Below are 25,526 nucleotides of genomic sequence, written 5' to 3' on the forward strand. Positions count from 1 at the left end.
ATCTTTATGTATGTATATCTATAAAGAATTTAAGATTCGAACAAAGATCTAACATAAACAATAAATAATAAAACTACATCCTACATGATTATCGATCACTTCCGGGTTCATAATCCCGTTCCATTTCCGCCTCATGGAGCACACCAAGGTGCTACTGCTTCCTTTTCCGCTCCGTGGAGCGCATCGTAATTACCCAAAAGCCTCTGCTACCGGTCACATGACGGTCCCCAGACCGGTCACGGGACCGGAAGTGAGGTAACTTTCGTGTGCTGTTGAGACCTGAACTACCTTGACACGTGACCGCCGCACGGCCGATCACGTGACAAGGAGGACTGGCGCATTGCAGCCTATCACAGAGTTCTAAAGATTTGTCTATTTAATGCAATCTGTTGTTATGGCAACTGACAATCATTTGATTATAGTGGAGGAGTCTAGAGATCTTAGAAGTACACTCACTTTTCTTATACAGACAACAAACAGAGGGATGCTTCTGAAAATAAAACAAAATATATATTTATCTATTTATACATTAGTGAATATAATTATCTCTCTACTATTCATGATATGTAGTTTATCTAATCGCTCTATATTACTACACACTGTACTTATAACAATGAAATGTTAACATGTCAATTATTACATGGGAGGGGAAAAATGAGTGGATGGTCATTCGGCATATATTATTTATACGATACGGGGCGGGAATACCTCCTTAGTTCCTATATATTTACATAGGGGATACATACTTAACTTCATCAACCCATTAATTCGAAATATTTTCTATATTGAACTTCAACTCTATCCATATTTTCCTAAAACCATAGGGGATAAGCCTTTACATAAAGCCATAGGGGATAATAAACCCATTATTTTAAAATACTTTATGCTAATTAGTAAACTTTAACCCTATCAGTATTTTCATATATGACAGATCTGAGTTATGTTATAAATTCCAACTTTAAAAGATGGTGTGGATATAGGTTATAATATAGAATCTAACTCTAAATAAACAAGACAGTCAGTCTTTTTCCACCTAATCCACCCATCTGCATATCCAGTTTATTTCATAGGAACGGACTATAACACTACAGGCAGTTAATTTTGAGACCCTCAGTTTTTAATTAATTTTTTATATGAGCTCGGTATATATGTTCTTAAATGTGGCTTAAATTGCCAGTATATTAAATGTGAAGTTTTTATCACTCAATCCTTCATGTGTTATTACCATATTAGCGCTGCTATTGTTTCCTATGTTCCATGGTCTGCAACATTCCGGTTTTTACCCAATCCCCTGAGTTTGTATTTGAGAATGTAGGGAGGCATGTACTTGTGATGAGCAAATGATAAGCCATTGAAAATAGCAGGTAATGGCATCTTGACATGTTTTTTTAATCTGCATTCTGCTGTAGGGGAAAAAATAATTCACTTACCAAAACCCTGGAGGGTGGCGCTATGCAGAAGTTATACCAAAGGGTCCATTTTTTGTTTTGAAATATGTGACGAATGGCTCTGTCGCATAGATCTCTGGGAGCAGCATTGTTGTTGCCCTACGTTCCCTGCATCTGACTAGCAGGGCGTTGTAAGGACCGATTTGATGGTTTGAGTCATCGATGGTACACTCATGCGCATGTGCAAATGAGAGAGTTCATGTGCATACACAACACTGCTGCTAGGTCAGCGTTTCTCCATGTGGTGTATTTCATCACTGAACAATGGGAAAAGACACCTTGGAACAAAGCAAGCAATGGTAGCAACCACTGTAATAACTCCAGCGAATTGCAAAACCATCACCATCTGGCTGAAAACTTTGTAGGTTGCAAACCATTGCTTATCGATGGCCACCCCTACTTGCAGCTTCTTCTTGGTCTCCCTGCTCACGCCAATCTCAGCGGCCATCTTAGAATGGTGAACGATAATCTTTTTCAGGTGTTCTGTTATGGATATAGAGGAGCCTTGGGAAAAGTTATTTCATTATGCAGTAACTGGGGTTGTACTTAGGGGAAGCAGCAGTTCAGGGAATATGCAAAAAAGTAACTGGGAATGCTACTTTAAAACCAAGGGCATCTGATTAACTTCCACTGTATCATAATATATTGTATGCATAACTCTTGTTTAGCAACTTGGGAGTGCATACTGTTGCATAATTGTGACTAGATTATTATACACAAGGAAAGCCAAAATATAGTTTCTCAGATTTTTCCAATGCACATCTGTGAGCAGCATGATAACTAGCAGACAAAGCAGCAGCATCAGGTCACCTCAGTAGGAGGACAGAGAAGTTGTGTATGCAACATGGTCGCAGAGTCAGGGCCAGCAACAGAAATCTTGGGTCCCGGTACAATGCTGTCTCTGGGGCAGCCCCTCGACACTTTCCCTTCCCCTCACACACTTACACACCCACTAGGTGAAAAAATTATCCTCATTGAATACCCCCCACTGTCTCTGATAATGCAAGCCTCCAGTCTGACGTCTCTTCCTGTTCTTCTTGTTGACAGTGATGCTGCCTCTGGGTGGGGAGGGAGGGTATCTACAGTGGAGCAGACTGTGGTGGTGCTACTGCTGCTGCCTCTGGGGTGGGAAGGGTATGTGCAGCAGACTGTGGTGGTGGTGGTGGTGGTGGAGGTGGTGCTGCCTCTGGGGTGGTGAGGGTATCTGCAGCAGACTGTGGTGGTGCTGCTGCCTCTGGGGTGGGGAGGGTATCTGCAGCGGACTGTGGTGGTGGTGGTGGTGGTGGTGGTGGTGGTGCTGCTGCCTCTGGGGTGAGAAGGGTATGTGCAGCAGACTGTGGTGGTGGTGGAGGTGGTGCTGCCTCTGGGGTGGTGAGGGTATCTGCAGCAGACTGTGGTGGTGGTGGTGGTGCTGCTGCCTCCGGGGTGGGGAGGGTATCTGCAGCAGACTGTGGTGGTACTGCTGCCTCTGGGGTGGGGAGGGTATCTGCAGCGGACTGTGGTGGTGGTGGTGATGCTGCTGCCTCCGGGGTGGGGAGGGTATCTGCAGCAGACTGTGGTGGTACTGCTGCCTCCGGGGTGGGGAGGGTATCTGCAGCGGACTGTCGTGGTGGTGGTGCTGCTGCCTCTGGGGTGGGGAGGGTATCTGCAGCGGACTGTGGTGGTGGTGGTGCTGCTGCCTCTGGGGTGAGAAGGGTATGTGCAGCAGACTATGGTGGTGGTGGTGCTGCTGCCTCCGGGGTGGGGAGGGTATCTGCAGCAGACTGTGGTGGTGCTGCTGCCTCTGGGGTGAGAAGGGTATGTGCAGCAGACTATGGTGGTGGTGGTGCTGCTGCCTCCGGGGTGGGGAGGGTATCTGCAGCAGACTGTGGTGGTGCTGCTGCCTCTGGGGTGGGGATGGTATGTGCAGTGGACTGGGGTGGTGGTGGTGCTGCTGCCTCAAGGGTGGGGAGGGTATCTGCAGCAGACTATGGTGGTGGTGGTGGTGCTGCTACCTCAGGGGTGGGGAGGATATCTGCAGCGGACTGTGGTGGAGGTGGTGCTGCCTCTGGGGTGGTGAGGGTATCTGCAGCAGACTGTGGTGGTGCTGCTGCCTCTGGGGTGGGGAGGGTATCTGCAGCGGACTGTGGTGGTGGTGGTGGTGGTGGTGCTGCTGCCTCTGGGGTGAGAAGGGTATGTGCAGCAGACTGTGGTGGTGGTGGTGGAGGTGGTGCTGCCTCTGGGGTGGTGAGGGTATCTGCAGCAGACTGTGGTGGTGGTGCTGCTGCCTCCGGGGTGGGGAGGGTATCTGCAGCAGACTGTGGTGGTACTGCTGCCTCTGGGGTGGGGAGGGTATCTGCAGCGGACTGTGGTGGTGGTGGTGATGCTGCTGCCTCCGGGGTGGGGAGGGTATCTGCAGCAGACTGTGGTGGTGGTGGTGGTGCTGCTACCTCAGGGGTGGGGAGGATATCTGCAGCGGACTGTGGTAGAGGTGGTGCTGCCTCCGGGGTGGGGAGGATATCTGCAGCAGACTGTGGTGGTACTGCTGCCTCCGGGGTGGGGAGGGTATCTGCAGCGGACTGTCGTGGTGGTGGTGCTGCTGCCTCTGGGGTGGGGAGGGTATCTGCAGCGGACTGTGGTGGTGGTGGTGGTGGTGGTGCTGCTGCTGCCTCTGGGGTGAGAAGGGTATGTGCAGCAGACTATGGTGGTGGTGGTGCTGCTGCCTCCGGGGTGGGGAGGGTATCTGCAGCAGACTGTGGTGGTGCTGCTGCCTCTGGGGTGAGAAGGGTATGTGCAGCAGACTATGGTGGTGGTGGTGCTGCTGCCTTCGGGGTGGGGAGGGTATCTGCAGCAGACTGTGGTGGTGCTGCTGCCTCTGGGGTGGGGATGGTATGTGCAGTGGACTGGGGTGGTGGTGGTGCTGCTGCCTCAAGGGTGGGGAGGGTATCTGCAGCAGACTATGGTGGTGGTGGTGGTGCTGCTACCTCAGGGGTGGGGAGGATATCTGCAGCGGACTGTGGTGGAGGTGGTGCTGCCTCTGGGGTGATGAGGGTATCTGCAGCAGACTGTGGTGGTGCTGCTGCCTCTGGGGTGGGGAGGGTATCTGCAGCGGACTGTGGTGGTGGTGGTGGTGGTGGTGGTGCTGCTGCCTCTGGGGTGAGAAGGGTATGTGCAGCAGACTGTGGTGGTGGTGGAGGTGGTGCTGCCTCTGGGGTGGTGAGGGTATCCGCAGCAGACTGTGGTGGTGGTGCTGCTGCCTCCGGGGTGGGGAGGGTATCTGCAGCAGACTGTGGTGGTACTGCTGCCTCTGGGGTGGGGAGGGTATCTGCAGCGGACTGTGGTGGTGGTGGTGATGCTGCTGCCTTCGGGGTGGGGAGGGTATCTGCAGCAGACTGTGGTGGTGGTGGTGGTGCTGCTACCTCAGGGGTGGGGAGGATATCTGCAGCGGACTGTGGTAGAGGTGGTGCTGCCTCTGGGGTGGTGAGGGTATCTGCAGCAGACTGTGGTGGTGCTGCTGCCTCTGGGGTGGGGAGGGTATCTGCAGCGGACTGTGGTGGTGGTGGTGGTGCTGCTGCCTCTGGGGTGAGAAGGGTATGTGCAGCAGACTGTGGTGGTGGTGGAGGTGGTGCTGCCTCTGGGGTGGTGAGGGTATCTGCAGCAGACTGTGGTGGTGGTGGTGGTGCTGCTGCCTCCGGGGTGGGGAGGGTATCTGCAGCAGACTGTGGTGGTACTGCTGCCTCTGGGGTGGGGAGGGTATCTGCAGCGGACTGTGGTGGTGGTGGTGATGCTGCTGCCTCCGGGGTGGGGAGGGTATCTGCAGCAGACTGTGGTGGTACTGCTGCCTCTGGGGTGGGGAGGGTATCTGCAGCAGACTGTGGTGGTGGTGGTGGTGCTGCTGCCTCAGGGGTGGGGAGGATATCTGCAGCAGACTGTGGTGGTACTGCTGCCTCCGGGGTGGGGAGGGTATCTGCAGCGGACTGTCGTGGTGGTGGTGCTGCTGCCTCTGGGGTGGGGAGGGTATCTGCAGCGGACTGTGGTGGTGGTGGTGGTGGTGCTGCTGCCTCTGGGGTGAGAAGGGTATGTGTAGCAGACTATGGTGGTGGTGGTGGTGCTGCTGCCTCCGGGGTGGGGAGGGTATCTGCAGCAGACTGTGGTGGTGCTGCTGCCTCTGGGGTGAGAAGGGTATGTGCAGCAGACTATGGTGGTGGTGGTGCTGCTGCCTTCGGGGTGGGGAGGGTATCTGCAGCAGACTGTGGTGGTGCTGCTGCCTCTGGGGTGAGAAGGGTATGTGCAGCAGACTATGGTGGTGGTGGTGCTGCTGCCTCCGGGGTGGGGAGGGTATCTGCAGCAGACTGTGGTGGTGCTGCAGCCTCTGGGGTGGGGATGGTATGTGCAGTGGACTGGGGTGGTGGTGGTGCTGCTGCCTCAAGGGTGGGGAGGGTATCTGCAGCAGACTATGGTGGTGGTGGTGGTGCTGCTACCTCAGGGGTGGGGAGGGAGGGTATCTGCAGTTAGTCAGTGGTGCTGCAGGCAGCTTCTGTGCAGCGGAGCGGCTACTGATGCTGCTGAAGCTGTGTTTGTAGCCAAGGATGCCGCAAGTTTACTCTTGCCCAGCTCAAGTCCTCTTACATCTGTTGCCAGGTGCCTGTGGCTGCAGGGAGGCAGGGATGGGGGTAACCGGAGGGGGGCCTCTGCTGGCTTGAGTGTTTCTTTTCCCTAGTTTTGCCTTACTAGATGGGCAGCCAGCGCGCCAGTCTGGAAATCAAATTTAGGTGCCGTGGACCTGTTCTGTCCCTTGTTTAACCTTGGAACCCCTCTAAACCTTGGGGCCCAGTATGGGTGTACCCTTAGTAACCCCCTGTTACCAGGCCCGTGTCTGCATGGCTGCTGATGTCTACTGGAGTGCAGTCACAGACTCGCCTGCTTTTTTGTAGTCACTCCCCGTAACTGCCCCCAAATGGTCCCTGACTGTCACTTTATGAATAAATCCTCTCTATGACCGCCGCTGGAGTAAGTGCCATACGCAGTGTGACCAAGACGCATGCACAGCTAGCAAGGGCGTAAAAAATCAGGTTTGCGTACATCTCTGAATCAGGACAATGGGGGTAATTCAGACCTGATCGCTGCTGTGCGTTTTCTCACAGCGGGAGATCAGGTCTGTACTGCGCATACGTATGCACCGCAATGCGCACACGCATTGCACAACAACAACGGGGATCGCCGCTCATCGAAGGGTTTGTGCGAAGGATCCATTCGCACGGGCATTCGCAAGGAGATTGACAGTAGCAGGACGTTTGTGGGTGGCAACTGAGCGTTTTCAGGGAGTGTCAGGAAAAACGCAGGCGTGTTTAAGCGTTTGCAGGGCGGCTGTCTGACGTCAAATCCGGTCCTGAACAGGCTGATGTGGTTGCAGCGGCTGAGTAAGTCCTGGGCTGCGCAGAGACTGCACAAAATCTGTTTGTACAGCTCTGTTAGACATGCGATCGCACACTTGCACAGCTAAAATACACTCCCCCTGTAGGCGGCGACTATCTGATCGCAGCTCTGCAAAAACTGCTGCCCAGTGATCAGTTCTGAATTTTCCCCAATGTATTTTGCTAGTGAAATACACATTTACTATTAGATTTCATTTAAGCTTCTATCATATATGCAGTATATCCAGGGCCGGTTCCGGGGCTTCTGGCGCCCCGGGCGGCATTAGGGGCGTGGCTTCATACAGGGGGCGTGGTCAGTTACGCCCCCTGTACTGTTGTAGGATGTGCGGTGCGCGATGACGTCATCGCGCACCGCACAGCAAAGGTCCTCTCCACGAAGGTAAACTTTGTGGAGAGGACCTTTGCTGGGCGGTGCGCGATGACGTCAACGCGCACCGCACATCATTACAGTGAAGGTCCTCTCCAGGAAAGGGAAACTAAACGCTACGCGTCTAGTTTCCCTTCACAGCGGGCAGCCCACGAAGGGAAACTAGACACTACGCGTCTAGTTTCCCTTCACAACGGACAGCGGGGGGCACCACAGCAGCAGCGGATCTTGCCATGGTGCGGCACCCTCCGGATGGCGCCGGCGCCCTCCGGATGGCGCCGGCGCCCTCCGGAAGGCGGCGCCCCGGGCAAAAGTCCTGCTTGCCCGTGGCAAGATCCGCTACTGAGTATATCAGATATAACACTCTATCTCATGTACATAAACACCCCCAAAGAGACATTAATGTATGCACAAGCAATGAGAACACCTATCAGCATCAGCGATGCATATGCAATCAGCCAATCACAAGTGGTTTGTTAGTACTTTCCACCATCCATACCATAATCGAATACCTGCCCTTGACCACCCCAAAAAGGCATTCAGACATATATGCATCTGTGTGATGGTCTGTGACTCTGTGTGTGCTCACACTAATATATTTAGGCCCAGATTTATCAAGCCTAGGAGAGTGATAAATTGCACGGTGATAAAGTACCAACCAACCAGCTCCTAATTGTCATATTACAGGCTGTGTTTGAAAAATGACAGTTAGGAGCTAATTGGTTGGTACTTTATCACAGTGCAATTTATCACTCTTCGAGACTTGATAAATCTGGGCCAAAATCGTTGAAGCAATTTGTTTGTGAGAACTACTCTGCGATGACAATACCGGTTTTGATGGTTCATGTGTCACTTGATAGGGTGTGTGATGTAGATGTAGGGATGGCCATCGATGGGTTATCATCGATGGTTACCATCAATGGTACCATCGAATGATAACCTTAAAAAGAAAAAAGAAAAAATGCAGGTGCACACTGTAAACATTAAGAACAATTATAATAAACTCTGCAATTTAACATGGAGTAAAATTGAGGTTCTTAGCATATATTTTGGCCAAAAGTGCCAGGGTTTTGTTTTCAATGTGCAACTCTATCTTCCCAAAGTTGTCACTGGTCAGCTTCCCAGATAAGTGTACTCGGGGATGGGGTTGTCATACTTGGCTCCGGGTAATTAGTACCTGACCCCCCACTCTCGGTTCCAGTGGCGGCCTCAACAAATCCAGACAATGGGACGACATGCTCCTGTTTTCTGAAAAATGCAGGCCATCACCACCCATTTCCTGCCCCCAAACAGTTGCAGCATGTCAATCATCCAGCATCTTGGGAAGCACTGTGTCCATCGTCACTGAATCAGATATACGTCCTATTCATGTGCAAATCGCCTAACATTGGCAATGTATTTAAAACCATATCTGAATAGGGCCACAGTTCACAATAAGAATGATAAGAATTCAGCTTATACTGTAACTGTGCAGAAAAAATGTGCTTTCCTACCTATCAAACTTCTAAATGATTAATTTCCCATCCCACATAATTTATGCCCATATAATTATATTTCCTAAAGCAGAGGGAAAAATAAGAATTAACACAGAACAGTATTTTTCCATTTCCATTTTCTCCCCATTTCACATTTATATTCCCTATTTTTAATATAATGAGCATATATAAATGCCCCTTGGAGGAAGGCAAAAATATATATGTGCAGACAGCAAAAAAAGTTCTATTTATTTTCTGTTCTGCTCTTGAACTTATTTGTCCTCTCGCGAGTTAGAATCCAACCCCCCCAAAAAATAAAAAATCTTTCCTATAATAAGGAGAACTTGCTAAAATATTTTGCCATGATTTATCCATTATAAATGTCTCACCTGAGAATAACAGAGCACAGAATAGCACAATATTGGAAAAATATCTATTGTAATAAAATAACAGCGAAAACAACAAACATGCATTTTTCATCACAGATTATAGTGGGGTGCATGGTTTTCAGTATGGAGCTCTGAAATATCACATACTTTAGGCTACTTTAGGCTACACCCATAGCTAGATTAAGAGAGGGGCGGCAGGATACTGTGTCCCGGGCCCCCTCTATCAGGGGCCCCCGAGGCCGAAGCACACTGACATCACTAGCTCTCCCTCTTGTGCAGCAGCAGAAGCAACCAGCCAGAATGCAAAGAGGACAGTATGTAGTGCAGGCCGGGACCCACCCTGGCAGTCATAGACCAAATAAATTTTTGCCACATCATCTTCCCATGCAGAGCAGCAGCTCTTTTTGGTTTTTCCCTTTTGGGGCTCCCAGATACATATGTATTGGTACCCACTCTTTCCTATGGCCACTCTGCTAGGCATTAACTGTCTACTGCCAGATACCCTGGGTTTGGCATTATTTGGGACACATTTGTGTGGCTTGCTTGCTTGTGAACTTTGCTTTTCTATTTTTTGTTGCAGGGAGACACCTGAAGATCACCCATTGCAGCGCTTCTCCTTACTGGAGGATTGCCACGGAACTTGCATTTTCTTTGCGTCATTCCTGTAAATACCAGTAAGAAGCCAAGCTCAGAATTCTCAATATAACCGCTGCAGGAATATTTTGTAACAGGCAAATATACAGGTATATTATTCTAAACGGGTACACCCAAGTGGTTTAAATCTGAATATGTAGAACCCCTTTAACCCATGTACTACAATACAATAAGTACAATACGTACAGTACTACAATATGTAAATTCTCTTTATTTTATATAATGCTTGTGGCATGCAGATTACAGGAGGAGTGGTAATGTAATGTCCACAACAGAGGAAAGGGACCTTGCAGCTTTAGTATCAGTGAATATGAAGGTCGGCAAGCACTGCAGTCACCCAGTGGAAACAGCCAGTAAAATAATTGTGGAGGAAAAGGTATTAGTTGCATGAAGCAGGAGATTATATTGTCACTTCATACAGTAAGTGTAACCTCACCTCACATCATACAGTAAGTGTAAGACCTCACCTCACTTCATGGAGTAAGTGTAAGACCTCACCTCACTTCATACAGTAAGTGCAAGACCTCACCTCACTTCATACAGTAAGCGTAAGACCTCACTTCATACAGTAAGTGTAACCTCGCCTCACTTCATACAGTAAGTGTAACCTCGCCTCACTTCATACAGTAAGTGTAAGACCTCGCCTCACTTCATACAGTAAGTGTAACCTCGCCTCACTTCATACAGTAAGTGTAAGACCTCACCTCACTGCATACAGTAAGTGTAACCTCACCTCACTTCATACAGTAAGTGTAAGACCTCACTTCATACAGTAAGTGTTTGACCTCGCCTCACTTCATACAGTAAGTGTAACCTCGCCTCACATCATAGAGTAAGTGTTAGACCTCACCTCACTTCATGGAGTAAGTGTAACCTCGCATCACTTCATACAGTAAGTGTAAGACCTCACCTCACTTCATACAGTAAGTGTAAGACCTCACCTCACTTCATACAGTAAGTGTAACCTCGCCTCACTTCATGCAGTAAGTGTACGACCTCACCTCACTTCATACAGTAAGTGTAAGACCTCACTTCACTTCATACAGGTCTGTAGGCCTGATCTCCAACAAGTCATTAGTAATACAGAAAATAATATCAGACAAGAGCGACTAAAATGGTGCATGGACTACATGACATGACTGGAGGGAGAGTGTCCTCGTCTTCCAAGGGTCTGCCATGGGTGTAACTAGTGCCACCCAAGGGCATGCCCAAACCAATCAGGTAGAACAAGATCTAGAAATGACCTGATCTAATACATTACATATTTGGTGCATATTATTAGCATAGATCCATATGTCAGGTTTGTTGAGTACCAAATGAAAATATTAGCTGATACCTAATCTTTTGTTTTTCAACCAGTATATTTCGACCCGATTGTGTGTCACAATTGGAGATTTATCACTCAAACATGTAGCGTCATAAGGGAATAAAAGACATCAGAAAAATACAATATGGATGATTTGAAAATACGGTATCCGGTCAGATGGTCAAGAGTAACCATGACTATATTCACATCGACACCAGAGTGTTGGCACTAGAATGTCAACATGGTTCAACATGTTGACAGGCACCAATTCGACATTCTCAGAATGCTGTTAGGGTTAGGCTATGTGGAGAGGGGGCAGGTTAGGGTTAGGCACAAGATGGAGGTTAGGGTGTGCCTGTGGGGTGGGGTTAGGGATGGGCCCTAGGGGGGAGGTTAGGGAAAGGGGGTAGTGTTAGCCACTAGAGGGAAGGGAATAGAGTTAAGGATATAGAAAAAATACCCACCTGAACGCCACTGAGTCACCCATCTGCGTCGTAACTGCTGCTCACAGGGACCCGGAAGAAGAATATGGAGACACCATATGCCAGGACTATGTAAGTAACTACTGGGCCACCAGGAACAGAAGGTCGACATTTTGTCATGTCGACATGTCATCCATATATATACACGTGATGAATGTTGACATGCTAAGCATATTAGCATGCTGCATGGCAACATTTGCATGAGAACTGCCGACCTAACACACCACACCCCCCGCAAATACTTTAGCAATGGTTTCTCATTTCAGCCGCAGCACCACTTGCAGCTGAGTGGATGTATCTGGGTACTAGCTGAGTGCTTGCACATGGAATGGGTGTTGTGAGTGCACGTTGTGGGTGCTGAGTCAGAATTGTGGGCATTCAAAATTGAATGTGCACACATATTCATCTTAAGCTGGGTACACACTTGCCGATGCTGGCTGTGATGCGCAACGGTGGGGGGGAGCAGGGGCCATGCTGCAATCGGAAGCATGGCCCTCGCTGGCAATGTCACCTGACGGACCTGTATGCAGATTCGACGGGCGATGTCGCTGACGACACGCGGGAACGTGCATCGTCAGCGACAGTGCATACACACTAGACGATATCGTGAACGATGTGTCGGAATTGGGCACATCGTTCACAATATCATCTATTGTGTACCCGGCTTTATTTCAGATAGATCTCATGCTCCAGGGATGGCTGACAGTTACTTTCACAAGAGGACGCATTGGGGGCGGTGCGGCCGCACGGATGTGGCCATATCTGAATACGGACGGAATCCAAATCCCGATATAAATTTAAAAAGTTACGCTTAATAGACTGGAATAATAAAAACAAAATATTATTTGGCGTTTATTTCTATTCAAAATGATCTCTCTGCTATTTCCACAGAGAAGTCAGGATTTCCATTTGTAGAAAGCCAAATCGTGCTAGGAGAATTCTTTGAATTTCTCGGAATCTTGCGTTGGGCGCATCTCCACATAATACATATATGTTTACTAATATACATAAAGAACAAATAGAAAGGAACAGTATAAGAAAGATTTGTTTCTTTAGTAAATATTAATCCATTTCACTCCTGGCAGTGATTTTGTGGGCTCTGGGTAAACCAGATAAAACAAATATATTGATTTCCACCTCTGCTGTTCGTGGGCTTGACTGACAAATAGGCGGCTCAGCTTCACTGCATCCCGCACAGAGAAATCCCTGTAAGCTTAAACATACAGACCTGCTTTTTACTAAAAATAAATAGAACTTTGCACAGGAAGTTTGTGCTGTAAAATTGAAAACGTCTTGAACTCTCTCTGTATTTTCCTTACCTCTATGAGCTCATCCAGAATATCAGTCTGTCAGCTAAAACACAGACTGCATACCAGATATAGGCCCTCATTCCGAGTTGATCGCTCGCTAGCTACTTTTTGCAGCCGTGCAAACGCATAGTCGCCGCCCACGGGGGAGTGTATTTTTGCATGTGCAGCCGAGCGGTACAAAAACATTTTTGTGCAAAACAAGACCAGCCCTGAAGTTACTTATCCTGTGTGATGATTCTAGCGGCGGAGGTCCCGGAATTGACGTCAGAAACCTGCCCTGCAAACGCCTGGTCACGCCTTCGTTTTTCCTACCACTCCCAGAAAACGGTCAGTTGACACCCATAAACGCCCTCTTACTGTCAATCTCCTTGCGATCGGCTGTGCGAATGGAATCGTCGCTAGAAGCTGTTTGTAACCATACGACGCGCGTGCGCATTGCGGTGCATACGCGAGCGCAGATTTGCCATTTTTTTTACCTGATCACTGCGCTTCGAAAATCGGCAGCGAGCGATTAACTCGGAATGACCCCCATAGTAGATGAGAAAGTAAGTACATTGAGTTAAATGGAAGGGAGAGAAATACCAGCATGATCAGGGGGGTATGGGTCATTAGGTCGACAAGACTTAGGTCGACACTCATTAGGTCGACAACTATTAGTCGACATGCATTAGGTTGACATGTACTAGGTCAACATAGAAAACGGTCAACATGAGGTTTCTTTTGGGGTTTTTTTGTGTCGTTTTCTTCGGAAAGTGACTGGGAACCTTAATTAGTGCACGTGTCCCCGCACATGGCTCGCTTCACTCACCATGCTTCGGGCAAGTTGCCTCGCTGCACTCGGCACAGGTTACTACTCCCAATCGTAGTCCACTTGGATCGTAAAGTATGAAAAAGTTAAAAAAATTAAATAAAAATGTGAAAAACTCATGTTGACCTTTTTCCATGGAGACCTAGTACATGTCGACCTAATGACCATGTCGACCTAGTGACCATGTTGACCTAACGCATCTCGACCAATAGTAGTTGATCTAATGACTGTCGACCTAATGACCGTATCCCGATCAGGGTATAACTCAACAGCCGTGGCACCAAAAATGGTCTCTCAGTGTCTCTGTGGGCCCCGCAGGCATGTTCAAGGCAGAGATGAAGAGCAAAGTTTATATTATTTACTCCAATTGATTTTTATGGAACGTCATGTTTTATATTATCAGGGATGTTACTAGGGGGGTTCGAGCGGTGCGGTCGCGCAGGGCTCTGGGGGCTCTGGGCAGTGCTGCACTTGCCAATGCTGGCTGCTCTACCCCCTCTGCGTGACATCATGCACTGGGACAGAGCTAGCACAGGGTGCACTGCCGTCATGTTACGCAGCTATTATTTATGACATATTTGCCTACGCTTCTGGAAGCTGCCGGTGACTCATGATTATTTGGACTGGCCGCCGCAGCTCCGGAATGGTAGGTGGCTCTCTCGCATGGGGATAAAATCATTGCAAATGCACCGGTGGTATGAGTGGGCACCGCTAAAAGATGCATCATTTAGGCCCGCCCCCTGCCTGCAGCCCGCGAATCTCGGGAATTTTCCCATCTTGGGGACGGGGCCTTATGACTAGGCAGTCCAGCCCCACCACCGATGCATCTCCACTCCCGGCTTCTTCCGGGGCATAGACAAAAAACCTAGGTAAGTATGATTTCTGACTGACAGCCGAGCCTGGCAGTGGTTGGTTAATGTGTTGTTTTATTTATTTATTCATTATTATTATTTACATCTCTCTCTGGGGTATATTTACTAAAGTGCAGGTTTATAGAAGTGGAGATGTTGCCCATAGCAACGAATAAGATTCTACTTATCATTTATCTAGCACCTTCTAGAAGATAACAGCTAGAATCTGGTTAGTTGCTATGGGCTTCCACTTCTATAAACCTGCACTTCAGTAAATACACCCCTCTCTATCTTATATCTCTGGACCTCAGAGATTCCTCATGTGTAGAGGGCAGATTGAGGGCTAGCGTGTGACTGCTCACACGACTATAAAGGCGGGTACACACGGTGCAATGCAGGAAATGCCCGACATTGACTATTCGATGTGGCCGGAGCCCGGCACCACTGATATAGTCAATGTTGGTCTGCCTGCGCAGTCTATTTTTCCTTGCGATGTCGATCCTGCGTGACCGCGCATCGGCATTGCAAGGAGTTTCCACACGGTGCGATATGCACTAGCTTTTCTTCCGATATTTACTATATAGTCCATATCGGAAGAAATATTGCACCGTGTGTAGGCCCCTTTAGACTGGCCAGGACCTCACACATGGGGTCTCTACAACTACTACAGTGGCTATGCTGGCCTAAGCATTCAGATTGTTGTTTCAACAGCACTAGGCATAACTCCAACGGACGTGTCCCTCACTTAGAGGGGATCTCATCAGTTCCCCATCAGTAGCCGTGCAGTGGGGAGGAATCTAGCACCGATTAATACAGCCTACATAACTTAGCTACCCGTGTCTTCCTATTCATCCTCTGCTGCCTCTGCACTAAAGCCGACACATGCTGCAGAGGCCGGCGGTGACTGATGGCTCAACTGGGCGGGCACATGTAAATGCCCGCCCAGTTCATGACGTCAGTAACGACGGATCGGGCAGTGTGTATGCACAACACATTGCCCGATTCGGCTATAGATATATCTGCAGATCAGTTGATATATCTACCAGTGTGTACCCAGCATTAGAGTGCAGTGCAAATTCTGTTTCATGACATCAAGTCGAAAAGGACTGCAGTTATGTGAGCTGCTGTGACATCACTGGCTCTGTTGTAGAGAAGGCATGCCTGGGGAAATGTAGAACGTATTAAAATGGCGTCCTGGGCAAACAGGGTCCCAGGGTAATCTGTTCTTTTTTCCACTATTACCATTTTGCTTAGTACACAGCGTACATGCACTTGTTTGATGTAAAACAACAAACTAAGTCGGATTCAGAGATACGCTAAATGCACAGCAGCAGCTGCTGTACGAAAATATGTAAGGCAGCTGGATTTATCTGTAGCAAGACACCCACTGCATGCTATTGTGATCTGCTGCTGCAAGGTATTGCTTTATGGAATCATATTTATGAATATTAATATTTAATATATCATATATGGTATTTAATATATGGATATATTTCAATTAATATGCATTTATCATATATATCTGCAAATATATTATGTCAGGCTTACAAACTAATTGGCTGATACATATATGCAGTCCTTATACATATGACTTATGAAGTTATTAAGTTAAGATTCCTTAAAGAGAGTTCAAGCTTGAATATTACCGCTCTTTTTATATGATTCTTTATTTACAGGCAGATCAAATCGTACAGAATAAGATATACACAGTAGTGATATATATACTAATTATAATTATATATGCTTCCTTCGTTACATAACATAAAACAACATGACATAAGTTTCACAAACAGTTTCAATTGCTAACATAAAATGTATACTTGCAAGTTAAAGATTGCCATCCCAAGAATCATTCCTTCTGCATGTTCTCCATGACTTCTCCTCCTGACTGACTTCCTTCCTTCTCCTTCTTCTTCTCCCTCTCCCTCTTCCTTCTAACTCCTAACTACAAGTCTGGTCCTTTTATCTCATATTTTACCAATTCAAACTATCATATTCTCATAGTTTCCAATGGAATAGGTAATTATAGGTTTGTCAGATTCCAAGGTGTAATAAAACAAACATTGAACTGGGCTGTCGTGTCCTGTTCACGGAGGCATGGTGTCATAAAAGTGTGGTGTCCACACTGCCTTAAGCAAGTATAGTATTGTAAAATCTGGAATGTCTTTTCATCCAAAGTTCTGTTGTATTGACAAGTTTTCCTGGGGTCGGTTACACAATGTTTTATCAATGGATGTGATCTCTTTTCATAGTAGTTAATTTATACTCCCTAGCTTTTAACCTTCACTGGACAATAGACAAACCAGTAGATTCTGATCTACTGTAAGCACACCTGTGAATTCCAATGACCAACAGAGCTCTGTCACATACCTATTATCATTTATGGCCTAATACCTTTTCTCTACAATGACTCATGATATTAGTGTAACCTCTCTGGCCTTATTTATGACTAGAGCAGAATAAACCTGTTCCCTACATTATTTTTTACCATCTTGCTGTAAAACACAAATATACAGTATATCTATATAAACACATACACAAACCTAATCTCTTAAATCAGCTAAACATTACCTCATACATTCAAACTTATTTCATATCTATTCCTTACTATATATATCCAGTATACTGTCCACTATGGTAACATCGCCTATTTATAATGAATTATATTTTGATTCAGACAATATCCATTGCCCTAATATTATACTAAGTGCAGACAATTACCTATAAGGCAACAGTCGCCCCCTTGTGGCCATGAGAAATTCTTTTGATTGGCCACACATTAAACTAGCGTAATTGCTTCCAAATACATTTCAAAATATTCCTTCAAACATAACTTTCGTTGTAACCATAATATATACCATAAGTGTAATAATAATAACCATTATGATTTTAAAAATCTCTAAAAATTCTTAGCTTACCTAACCTTATTCTACTTTTTAACTAAAGCAGACAAAACTGAGGTTTTTATTCAGTATTCATGAGGAAAACTAATTTCTACAGACATTTGGAATACCATAGCCCAATTGTAGACCTTTTTTCTGTATCTGGATCAGTACGTTTGGACATTTTTGCTGTTCTTGTATGTAGCAATTTACTGGGATAAGACTGTCATCTGCGTGGTTTGCTTGCAATTGGAGATGCCTTGCGTTTGCATTATGGCCTTGCGTTTGCAACATTTGCACCATTACTAGAAGTAGAATTCTTCGTAGCAGCTGCTCCTTTGCTTGCCATTTCGCTGTTTGAGGCAGAGGGCTGTGTACGTCGAGTGCTGTGTCTTGAACATTCAGTACTTGTGACGACCCTCAGTAATAGTAATAGTCTTTATACAGTCTTTAGCAGTTCTGTTTCCTTTGCGTTTATCCAATGCCGCAGTTGTGACCAGTGTCCATATTGCTTTTGCACAAACAGGTTGTGATTTTGAATAGAACAGGCATATATGAAACAGTCTTTTTTTTTTTTTCTTTCTTTCTTTCTTTCCTTGCTTGTTAATAGTAGGTCTTAATTGTCTTCGGGCAATAGTACCACAAATGGCTGTGAGTAGTACACCTACTCTGTTCTGTATTTCCTCACTGAATAAATTACCATGCAGTCTTAAATCTCCTTATTCTACCTTGTACCTATTTATACATCTCAATCTTACATAAACTTATACCAGTTTAACCCATATAAAGGCGTTTTCTATCCTACCTATATTTTGACTAATAATTATTTAAAATGCTTTTGATGTGTATATAGTAACATCCTATCAATACAATAAATGAATATAATTTTGCTTCAAACAGATATTAAATATCATTTAGGAATGGCTTTAAATATATCTAATTCCATCCAATATTATTTTATATGCAGCCATGTGCATATACAGTGACCCTGTTATGCTACAAATAATTATCTTAGACTTGTGACAGTCTTTATTAAGAGAATTATTCATCCCACTTAATAATCTCGGCCCAATTTGTTATAACGTGGTATACCATCCTGTATTAGATATTTAATTACTTTTGAAGCTTTTACGAAGGAAGCATAGGTAGTATCTATTGTGTAATATATAAAAAAAACATAAAATATTTACAAGGTATATATGCAATGATATAAAATATATCTCAGACAAATGTTTACATATATGTGATTAAGGTATATGAAGGGATGAGACAGTTCTGTATAATCACAGTGATGAGATGTGCTGTACACTGTTGTGGGAGTGTACATGTAGTTTGAAAGACAAGTAAATGATTACTTGTGATGAAAGGGTTAATGAAAACCTTCCCCTTTCTTGTGAAACTGGAAAACTCCTTGAGGATTTGTCCATATATCAGTCTTTAGGGATGCTATGTAGATTTTGCTGGATAGCAGCGATGAAAGGGTTAATGAAGACCTTTTCCCTTGTAAATTGGAGTCTTTTTGGAGTCTTGCACCATTCTGTATACAGGTTGCCAGGATTACTATGAATCAAACAAAAATACATACAATGACTATCACAGATATTTATACAGTGATTTAACATAGCTTGCTATGCATTCTGTCCTATCTGCTGCATGTTATCAGGTACAGAATTTACAAATGTGTCTTTTAACGATTGAATAACAAACAAACAATTGTTTCTGGCCTGTGCCAATCTTTCCTGTCACATTGTGTGTCAATGACAGCACAATTGTCGCTGCAGATATGATGCAGGTTTAATTTGGAAACTGTGGCTGTTTGAACATCAAAGCAAACAATGGCTTCATTGGATCTAACAAGTAAAGGAATGATACTACCGTATTCACTTGTGACCATACTCCCTTGTGATGCAGCCTGGTCCCAGACTGTCTTTAACCATAGCGTTTGCTGCTTGGTGTGGCTCCTTAGTTTGGAAGAATCTTGGAGCTTCTGAAAAAACCTACTTTTGTGGGGAGAGAAACTTGTTAAACTTTGCCAAATATGTATTGCAGGTCCCAGGGCTTTCTGTCTTTCCACACCTGTAATAAAATGGTTATGGCACCAGGGCATAAAAACATTTTCATCCTGGTGATCCTTTTTGTCATTGTTAATTGGTGTGTGGTTTGCAGAATGACACTCTGCATGTGGTCTCTCTGAGAGCATGCAAACATTTGCACCATCACTAGAAGTCTCTGAGTGCTCTGTGGGGGTTACATAAGTTTGGGAACTTTGTTTGTAAACATGCATTCCTGAATTAATTTCATGGATTTTCCCTTTAAACATGTTTCCAGGTGAATACATTTCAAGGTTTGCAACTCTGGTTGCCATGGGAGTTTTCACCATGGGGAACTTCCCCACCCCTGTGTGCACTGTACTGCTGCTATCAGTGTTTAAATCTGCTGACAATTCACCTTTGCCTAAGGGCATAACAAATTCTTCATTTACATTGGGAACTCTGAGAGTGTATTCAGCAGAATACTCATAATCTGAGTTACAATGATCTTCCCCCTTACTAGACACAGTGTAGGGGACATCTCCTATTGCTGCTACCTCCTTTACATTAATGTGCTGTCTGATGATAGACACATCCGGCACATTGCTACTTTCTTCCTTTACCACAGAGGCTGTTCTGCTGGTGGTCTGTGTGACCATAGCAGACTCCATGCGCTGCACATTGATGCAGTCCTGCAACATGTAACCTTCCTTAATTTTAGGATCTTGACTGATTAAGTCATTTCTGACTCCTGTAGACTCTGTGTACAGAGTTTCACATACCTCAACACTATTCCTGTTTGGTGTTTCTATCTCAGCTTGCTTGCTGGATGTTATCTCTTCATCAGAGATCTTGACAATTTGATTACAAACTGTCAGGCTTTTCGCTTCTGCCCCAAACTTTTTCTGTTTATTTTTCTGTTTAAGGGACTTAAATAACGAATGCATTTTTGCATTAATGGTCAGGCACGCCTTACGAAGACGTGAACCTGATTCTTCTTTACATTTCTGTTTGGCTTCTAGAGCCGCAGTTCTGCGCATTTTTCTAAATGCTACAGAAAACTTTTGCATTTTTAACATTTTAATGCTAAATTTATATATTCTTTGTTTTTAGTACTGAAGGTATCCTCTCCTTAAGATTGACCGGTGTCTTAAGGTTAAACTCTAATACCTGGTACATTTATACATTTATTTGGAAATACTCTTTTCCACTGTGCACATTTTCTATTCTAGGCCTTTAAATTCTTTATTCTCATTTGTAACCTATTCCACTGTGATCTTGTATTTTGCCAGCAGGCTTATAGCCTTTGGTGCTGCTTCCTAATAGATATTATGTTAGTTAAAATAACGTATATTGCACTAACACATTTATCCTAGGTTATACAGAATACAAAATTGACATTACACAATGGTAATAAATTTTCATAGATACATCCCCACCGTGATTCTGCAGATTTGGTAGCCAGCTTATAGCATTTGCTACTCCTCATAAATATTATAAATCAGATAATCAGATTCAGTAATAACAAGTCCAATTCGTGGTCGCCAATATTGCTTTATGGAATCATATTTATGAATATTAATATTTAATATATCATATATGGTATTTAATATATGGATATATTTCAATTAATATGCATTTATCATATATATCTGCAAATATATTATGTCAGGCTTACAAACTAATTGGCTGATACATATATGCAGTCCTTATACATATGACTTATGAAGTTATTAAGTTAAGATTCCTTAAAGAGAGTTCAAGCTTGAATATTACCGCTCTTTTTATATGATTCTTTATTTACAGGCAGATCAAATCGTACAGAATAAGATATACACAGTAGTGATATATATACTAATTATAATTATATATGCTTCCTTCGTTACATAACATAAAACAACATGACATAAGTTTCACAAACAGTTTCAATTGCTAACATAAAATGTATACTTGCAAGTTAAAGATTGCCATCCCAAGAATCATTCCTTCTGCATGTTCTCCATGACTTCTCCTCCTGACTGACTTCCTTCCTTCTCCTTCTTCTTCTCCCTCTCCCTCTTCCTTCTAACTCCTAACTACAAGTCTGGTCCTTTTATCTCATATTTTACCAATTCAAACTATCATATTCTCATAGTTTCCAATGGAATAGGTAATTATAGGTTTGTCAGATTCCAAGGTGTAATAAAACAAACATTGAACTGGGCTGTCGTGTCCTGTTCACGGAGGCATGGTGTCATAAAAGTGTGGTGTCCACACTGCCTTAAGCAAGTATAGTATTGTAAAATCTGGAATGTCTTTTCATCCAAAGTTCTGTTGTATTGACAAGTTTTCCTGGGGTCGGTTACACAATGTTTTATCAATGGATGTGATCTCTTTTCATAGTAGTTAATTTATACTCCCTAGCTTTTAACCTTCACTGGACAATAGACAAACCAGTAGATTCTGATCTACTGTAAGCACACCTGTGAATTCCAATGACCAACAGAGCTCTGTCACATACCTATTATCATTTATGGCCTAATACCTTTTCTCTACAATGACTCATGATATTAGTGTAACCTCTCTGGCCTTATTTATGACTAGAGCAGAATAAACCTGTTCCCTACATTATTTTTTACCATCTTGCTGTAAAACACAAATATACAGTATATCTATATAAACACATACACAAACCTAATCTCTTAAATCAGCTAAACATTACCTCATACATTCAAACTTATTTCATATCTATTCCTTACTATATATATCCAGTATACTGTCCACTATGGTAACATCGCCTATTTATAATGAATTATATTTTGATTCAGACAATATCCATTGCCCTAATATTATACTAAGTGCAGACAATTACCTATAAGGCAACAAAGGGAAGACACAGCATCGTATCAGCTGCATGAACATCAATCATCCGAGTATCCTCAGTTTATATGGAATGGCTGGTGTAATTCACGCATATGGGGTCAAGGACGCAGCCACTAGCATCAGCGCACCCAGAAAACTGGGCCAGACCACCCAACATTTTCTGTTATGCTGGACAATGACTCCCCTTCCCCAAACTGCCACAACGTTAATCATGCCGTGGCTTAGGGGGCACTGCCTCTGTCATTGCCAGGGCAACCGAGGGGGGCGAAGCAGGTACTAATAATTACCTGGGCCCAGGCTTGTTGGATGGACCAGGGTCCGCAGTCCCCCCATGCCTTCTTACCTGTCAGCAGCAGTCTCACTCCCCTACACAAGCTGCTGTGTACAGTGGAACCAGGAATGTTGCTGGTGCTGAACATCAGCAGCAGTCTCCTCTGCCTCAGTGGGGCGGCCTATGATTGGGCGGAGGGGGTGTGGCTATCCTTACTATCAATGTAAAAATATACTATGTAGGGGGCGCCAGTGGATGGTCAGCGGGGTGGATGTGTGTGTGTTGCATTACAGGGTGTTGACCATTATTGCAGGGACACTGGCTAAAAGAAAAACTAATATAGTTCCCTTTATAATTGCAGATACATACTGTATATGTAAATGGAATAGCCCTGTGGAGAATACTGTCACACAGAGAACACCGATTTTGAATGGTATTCTCCAGTATATCCTGTTGCCAAACAACCTTGTGACATCAAGTGCCAAGATGGTTGCAGCGGGGGGGGGGGGATCCTACACAGATAGTTTATGAAGGGGTGAATCTTGCCTGTAAATTTCACTCAACAGTTGCTCTTAGAAAGCTATGTGCCCTGTAGGTCACATCCACAAAATAAAGATCAGATAGAAAACTATTCCAAGATGGAACATGTAGGTCAATTGGAATAACCTTGTAACTGCGCTATTTTGAAATTTCGAATTACTCAAAAGGAAACTACATATAAAAACAAAATCACATCTCCCAATGAATAAATAAGAATTTACTTACCGATAATTCTATTTCTCGTAGTCCGTAGTGGATGCTGGGGACTCCGTCAGGACCATGGGGTTTAGCGGCTCCGCAGGAGACAGGGCACAAAAGTAAAAGCTTTAGGATCAGGTGGTGTGCACTGGCTCCTCCCCCTATGACCCTCCTCCAAGCCTCAGTTAGGATACTGTGCCCGGACGAGCGTACACAATAAGGAAGGATTTTGAATCCCGGGTAAGACTCATACCAGCCACACCAATCACACTGTACAACCTGTGATCTGAACCCAGTTAACAGCATGATAACAGCGGAGCATCTGAAAAGATGGCTCACAACAATAATAACCCGATTTTTGTAACAATAACTATGTACAAGTATTGCAGACAATCCGCACTTGGGATGGGCGCCCAGCATCCACTACGGACTACGAGAAATAGAATTATCGGTAAGTAAATTCTTATTTTCTCTGACGTCCTAAGTGGATGCTGGGGACTCCGTCAGGACCATGGGGATTATACCAAAGCTCCCAAACGGGCGGGAGAGTGCGGATGACTCTGCAGCACCGAATGAGAGAACTCCAGGTCCTCCTCAGTCAGGGTGTGCCCCTGACCAAGTATCAGCTCGGCAAAGTTGTAAAGCCGAGACCCCTCGGGCAGCCGCCCAAGATGAGCCCACCTTCCTTGTGGAATGGGCATTTACATATTTTGGCTGTGGCAGGCCTGCCACAGAATGTGCAAGCTGAATTGTACTACACATCCAACTAGCAATTGTCTGCTTAGAAGCAAGAGCACCCAGTTTGTTGGGTGCATACAGGATAACAGCAAGTCAGTTTTCCTGACTCCAGCCGTCCTGGAAACTATATTTTCAGGGCCCTGACAACATCTAGCAACTTGGAGTCCTCCAAGTCCCTAGTAGCCGCAGGTACCACAATAAGCTGGTTCGGGTGAAACACTGACACCACCTTAGGGAGAAACTGGGGATGAGTCCGCAGCTCTGCCCTGTCCGAATGGACAATCAGATATGGGCTTTTTTGAGACAAACGCCGCCAATTCTGATACTCGCCTGGCCGAGGCCAGGGCCAACAGCATGGTCACTTTCCCTGTGAGATATTTCAAATCCACAGATTTGAGCGGTTTAAACCAATGTGATTTTAGGAATCCCAGAACTACGTTGAGATCCCACAGTGCCACTGGAGGCACAAAAGGGGGTTGTATATGCAGTACTCCCTTGACAAACTTCTGGACTTCAGGAACTGAAGCCAATTCTTTCTGGAAGAAAATCGACAGGGCCGAAATTTGAACCTTAATGGACCCCAATTTGAGGCCCATAGACACTCCTGTTTGCAGGAAATGCAGGAAACGACCGAGTTGAAATTTCTTCCTGGGGCCTTCCTGGCCTCACACCACGCAACATATTTTCGCCACATGTGGTGATAATGTTGTGCGGTCACCTCCTTCCTGGCTTTGACCAGGGTAGGAATGACCTCTTCCGGAATGCCTTTTTCCCTTAGGATCCGGCGTTCAACCGCCATGCCGTCAAACGCAGCCGCGGTAAGTCTTGGAACAGACATGGTACTTGCTGAAGCAAGTCCCTTCTTAGCGGCAGAGGCCATGAGTCCTCTGTGAGCATCTCTTGAAGTTCCGGGTACCAAGTCCTTCTTGGCCAATCCGGAGCCACGAGTATAGTTCTTACTCCTCTACGTCTTATAATTCTCAATACCTTGGGTATGAGAAGCAGAGGAGGGAAGACATACACCGACTGGTACACCCACAGTGTTACCAGAACGTCCACAGCTATTGCCTGAGGGTCTTTTGACCTGGCGCAATACTTGTCCAGTTTTTTGTTCAGGCGGGACGCCATCATGTCCACCTTTGGTCTTTTCCAACGGTTCACAATCATGTGGAAGACTTCCCGATGAAGTCCCCACTCTCCCGGGTGGAGGTTGTGCCTGCTGAGGAAGTCTGCTTCCCAGTTGTCCACTCCCGGAATGAACACTGCTGACAGTGCTATCACATGATTTTCCGCCCAGCGAAAAATCCTTGCAGTTTCTGCCATTGCCCTCCTGCTTCTTGTGCCGCCCTGTCTGTTTACGTGGGCGACTGCCGTGATGTTGTCCCACTGGATCAATACCGGCTGACCTTGAAGCAGAGGTCTTGCTAAGCTTAGAGCATTGTAAATTGCCCTTAGCTCCAGTATATTTATGTGGAGAAAAATCTCCAGACTTGATCACACT

The 25,526-nt window shown here is 45.4% G+C and overlaps 1 protein-coding gene across 1 annotated transcript; it reads right to left on the reverse strand.

The window, feature by feature from the left end:
* Positions 1–2,527: 2,527 nt before the first annotated feature.
* Positions 2,528–13,281, reverse strand: LOC134944238 (basic proline-rich protein-like). The gene is made up of 4 exons (XM_063932822.1): positions 13,203–13,281; positions 4,412–5,490; positions 3,443–4,096; positions 2,528–3,127 (listed from the first exon to the last, which is right to left on the reverse strand). Exons 1-4 carry the CDS (start codon positions 13,279–13,281, stop codon positions 2,528–2,530), a joined length of 2,412 nt encoding a protein of 803 aa, XP_063788892.1.
* Positions 13,282–25,526: the final 12,245 nt, after the last annotated feature.

This window comes from Pseudophryne corroboree, chromosome 7 (genome assembly GCF_028390025.1).
Source record: "Pseudophryne corroboree isolate aPseCor3 chromosome 7, aPseCor3.hap2, whole genome shotgun sequence".
Taxonomy (NCBI): domain Eukaryota; kingdom Metazoa; phylum Chordata; class Amphibia; order Anura; family Myobatrachidae; genus Pseudophryne; species Pseudophryne corroboree.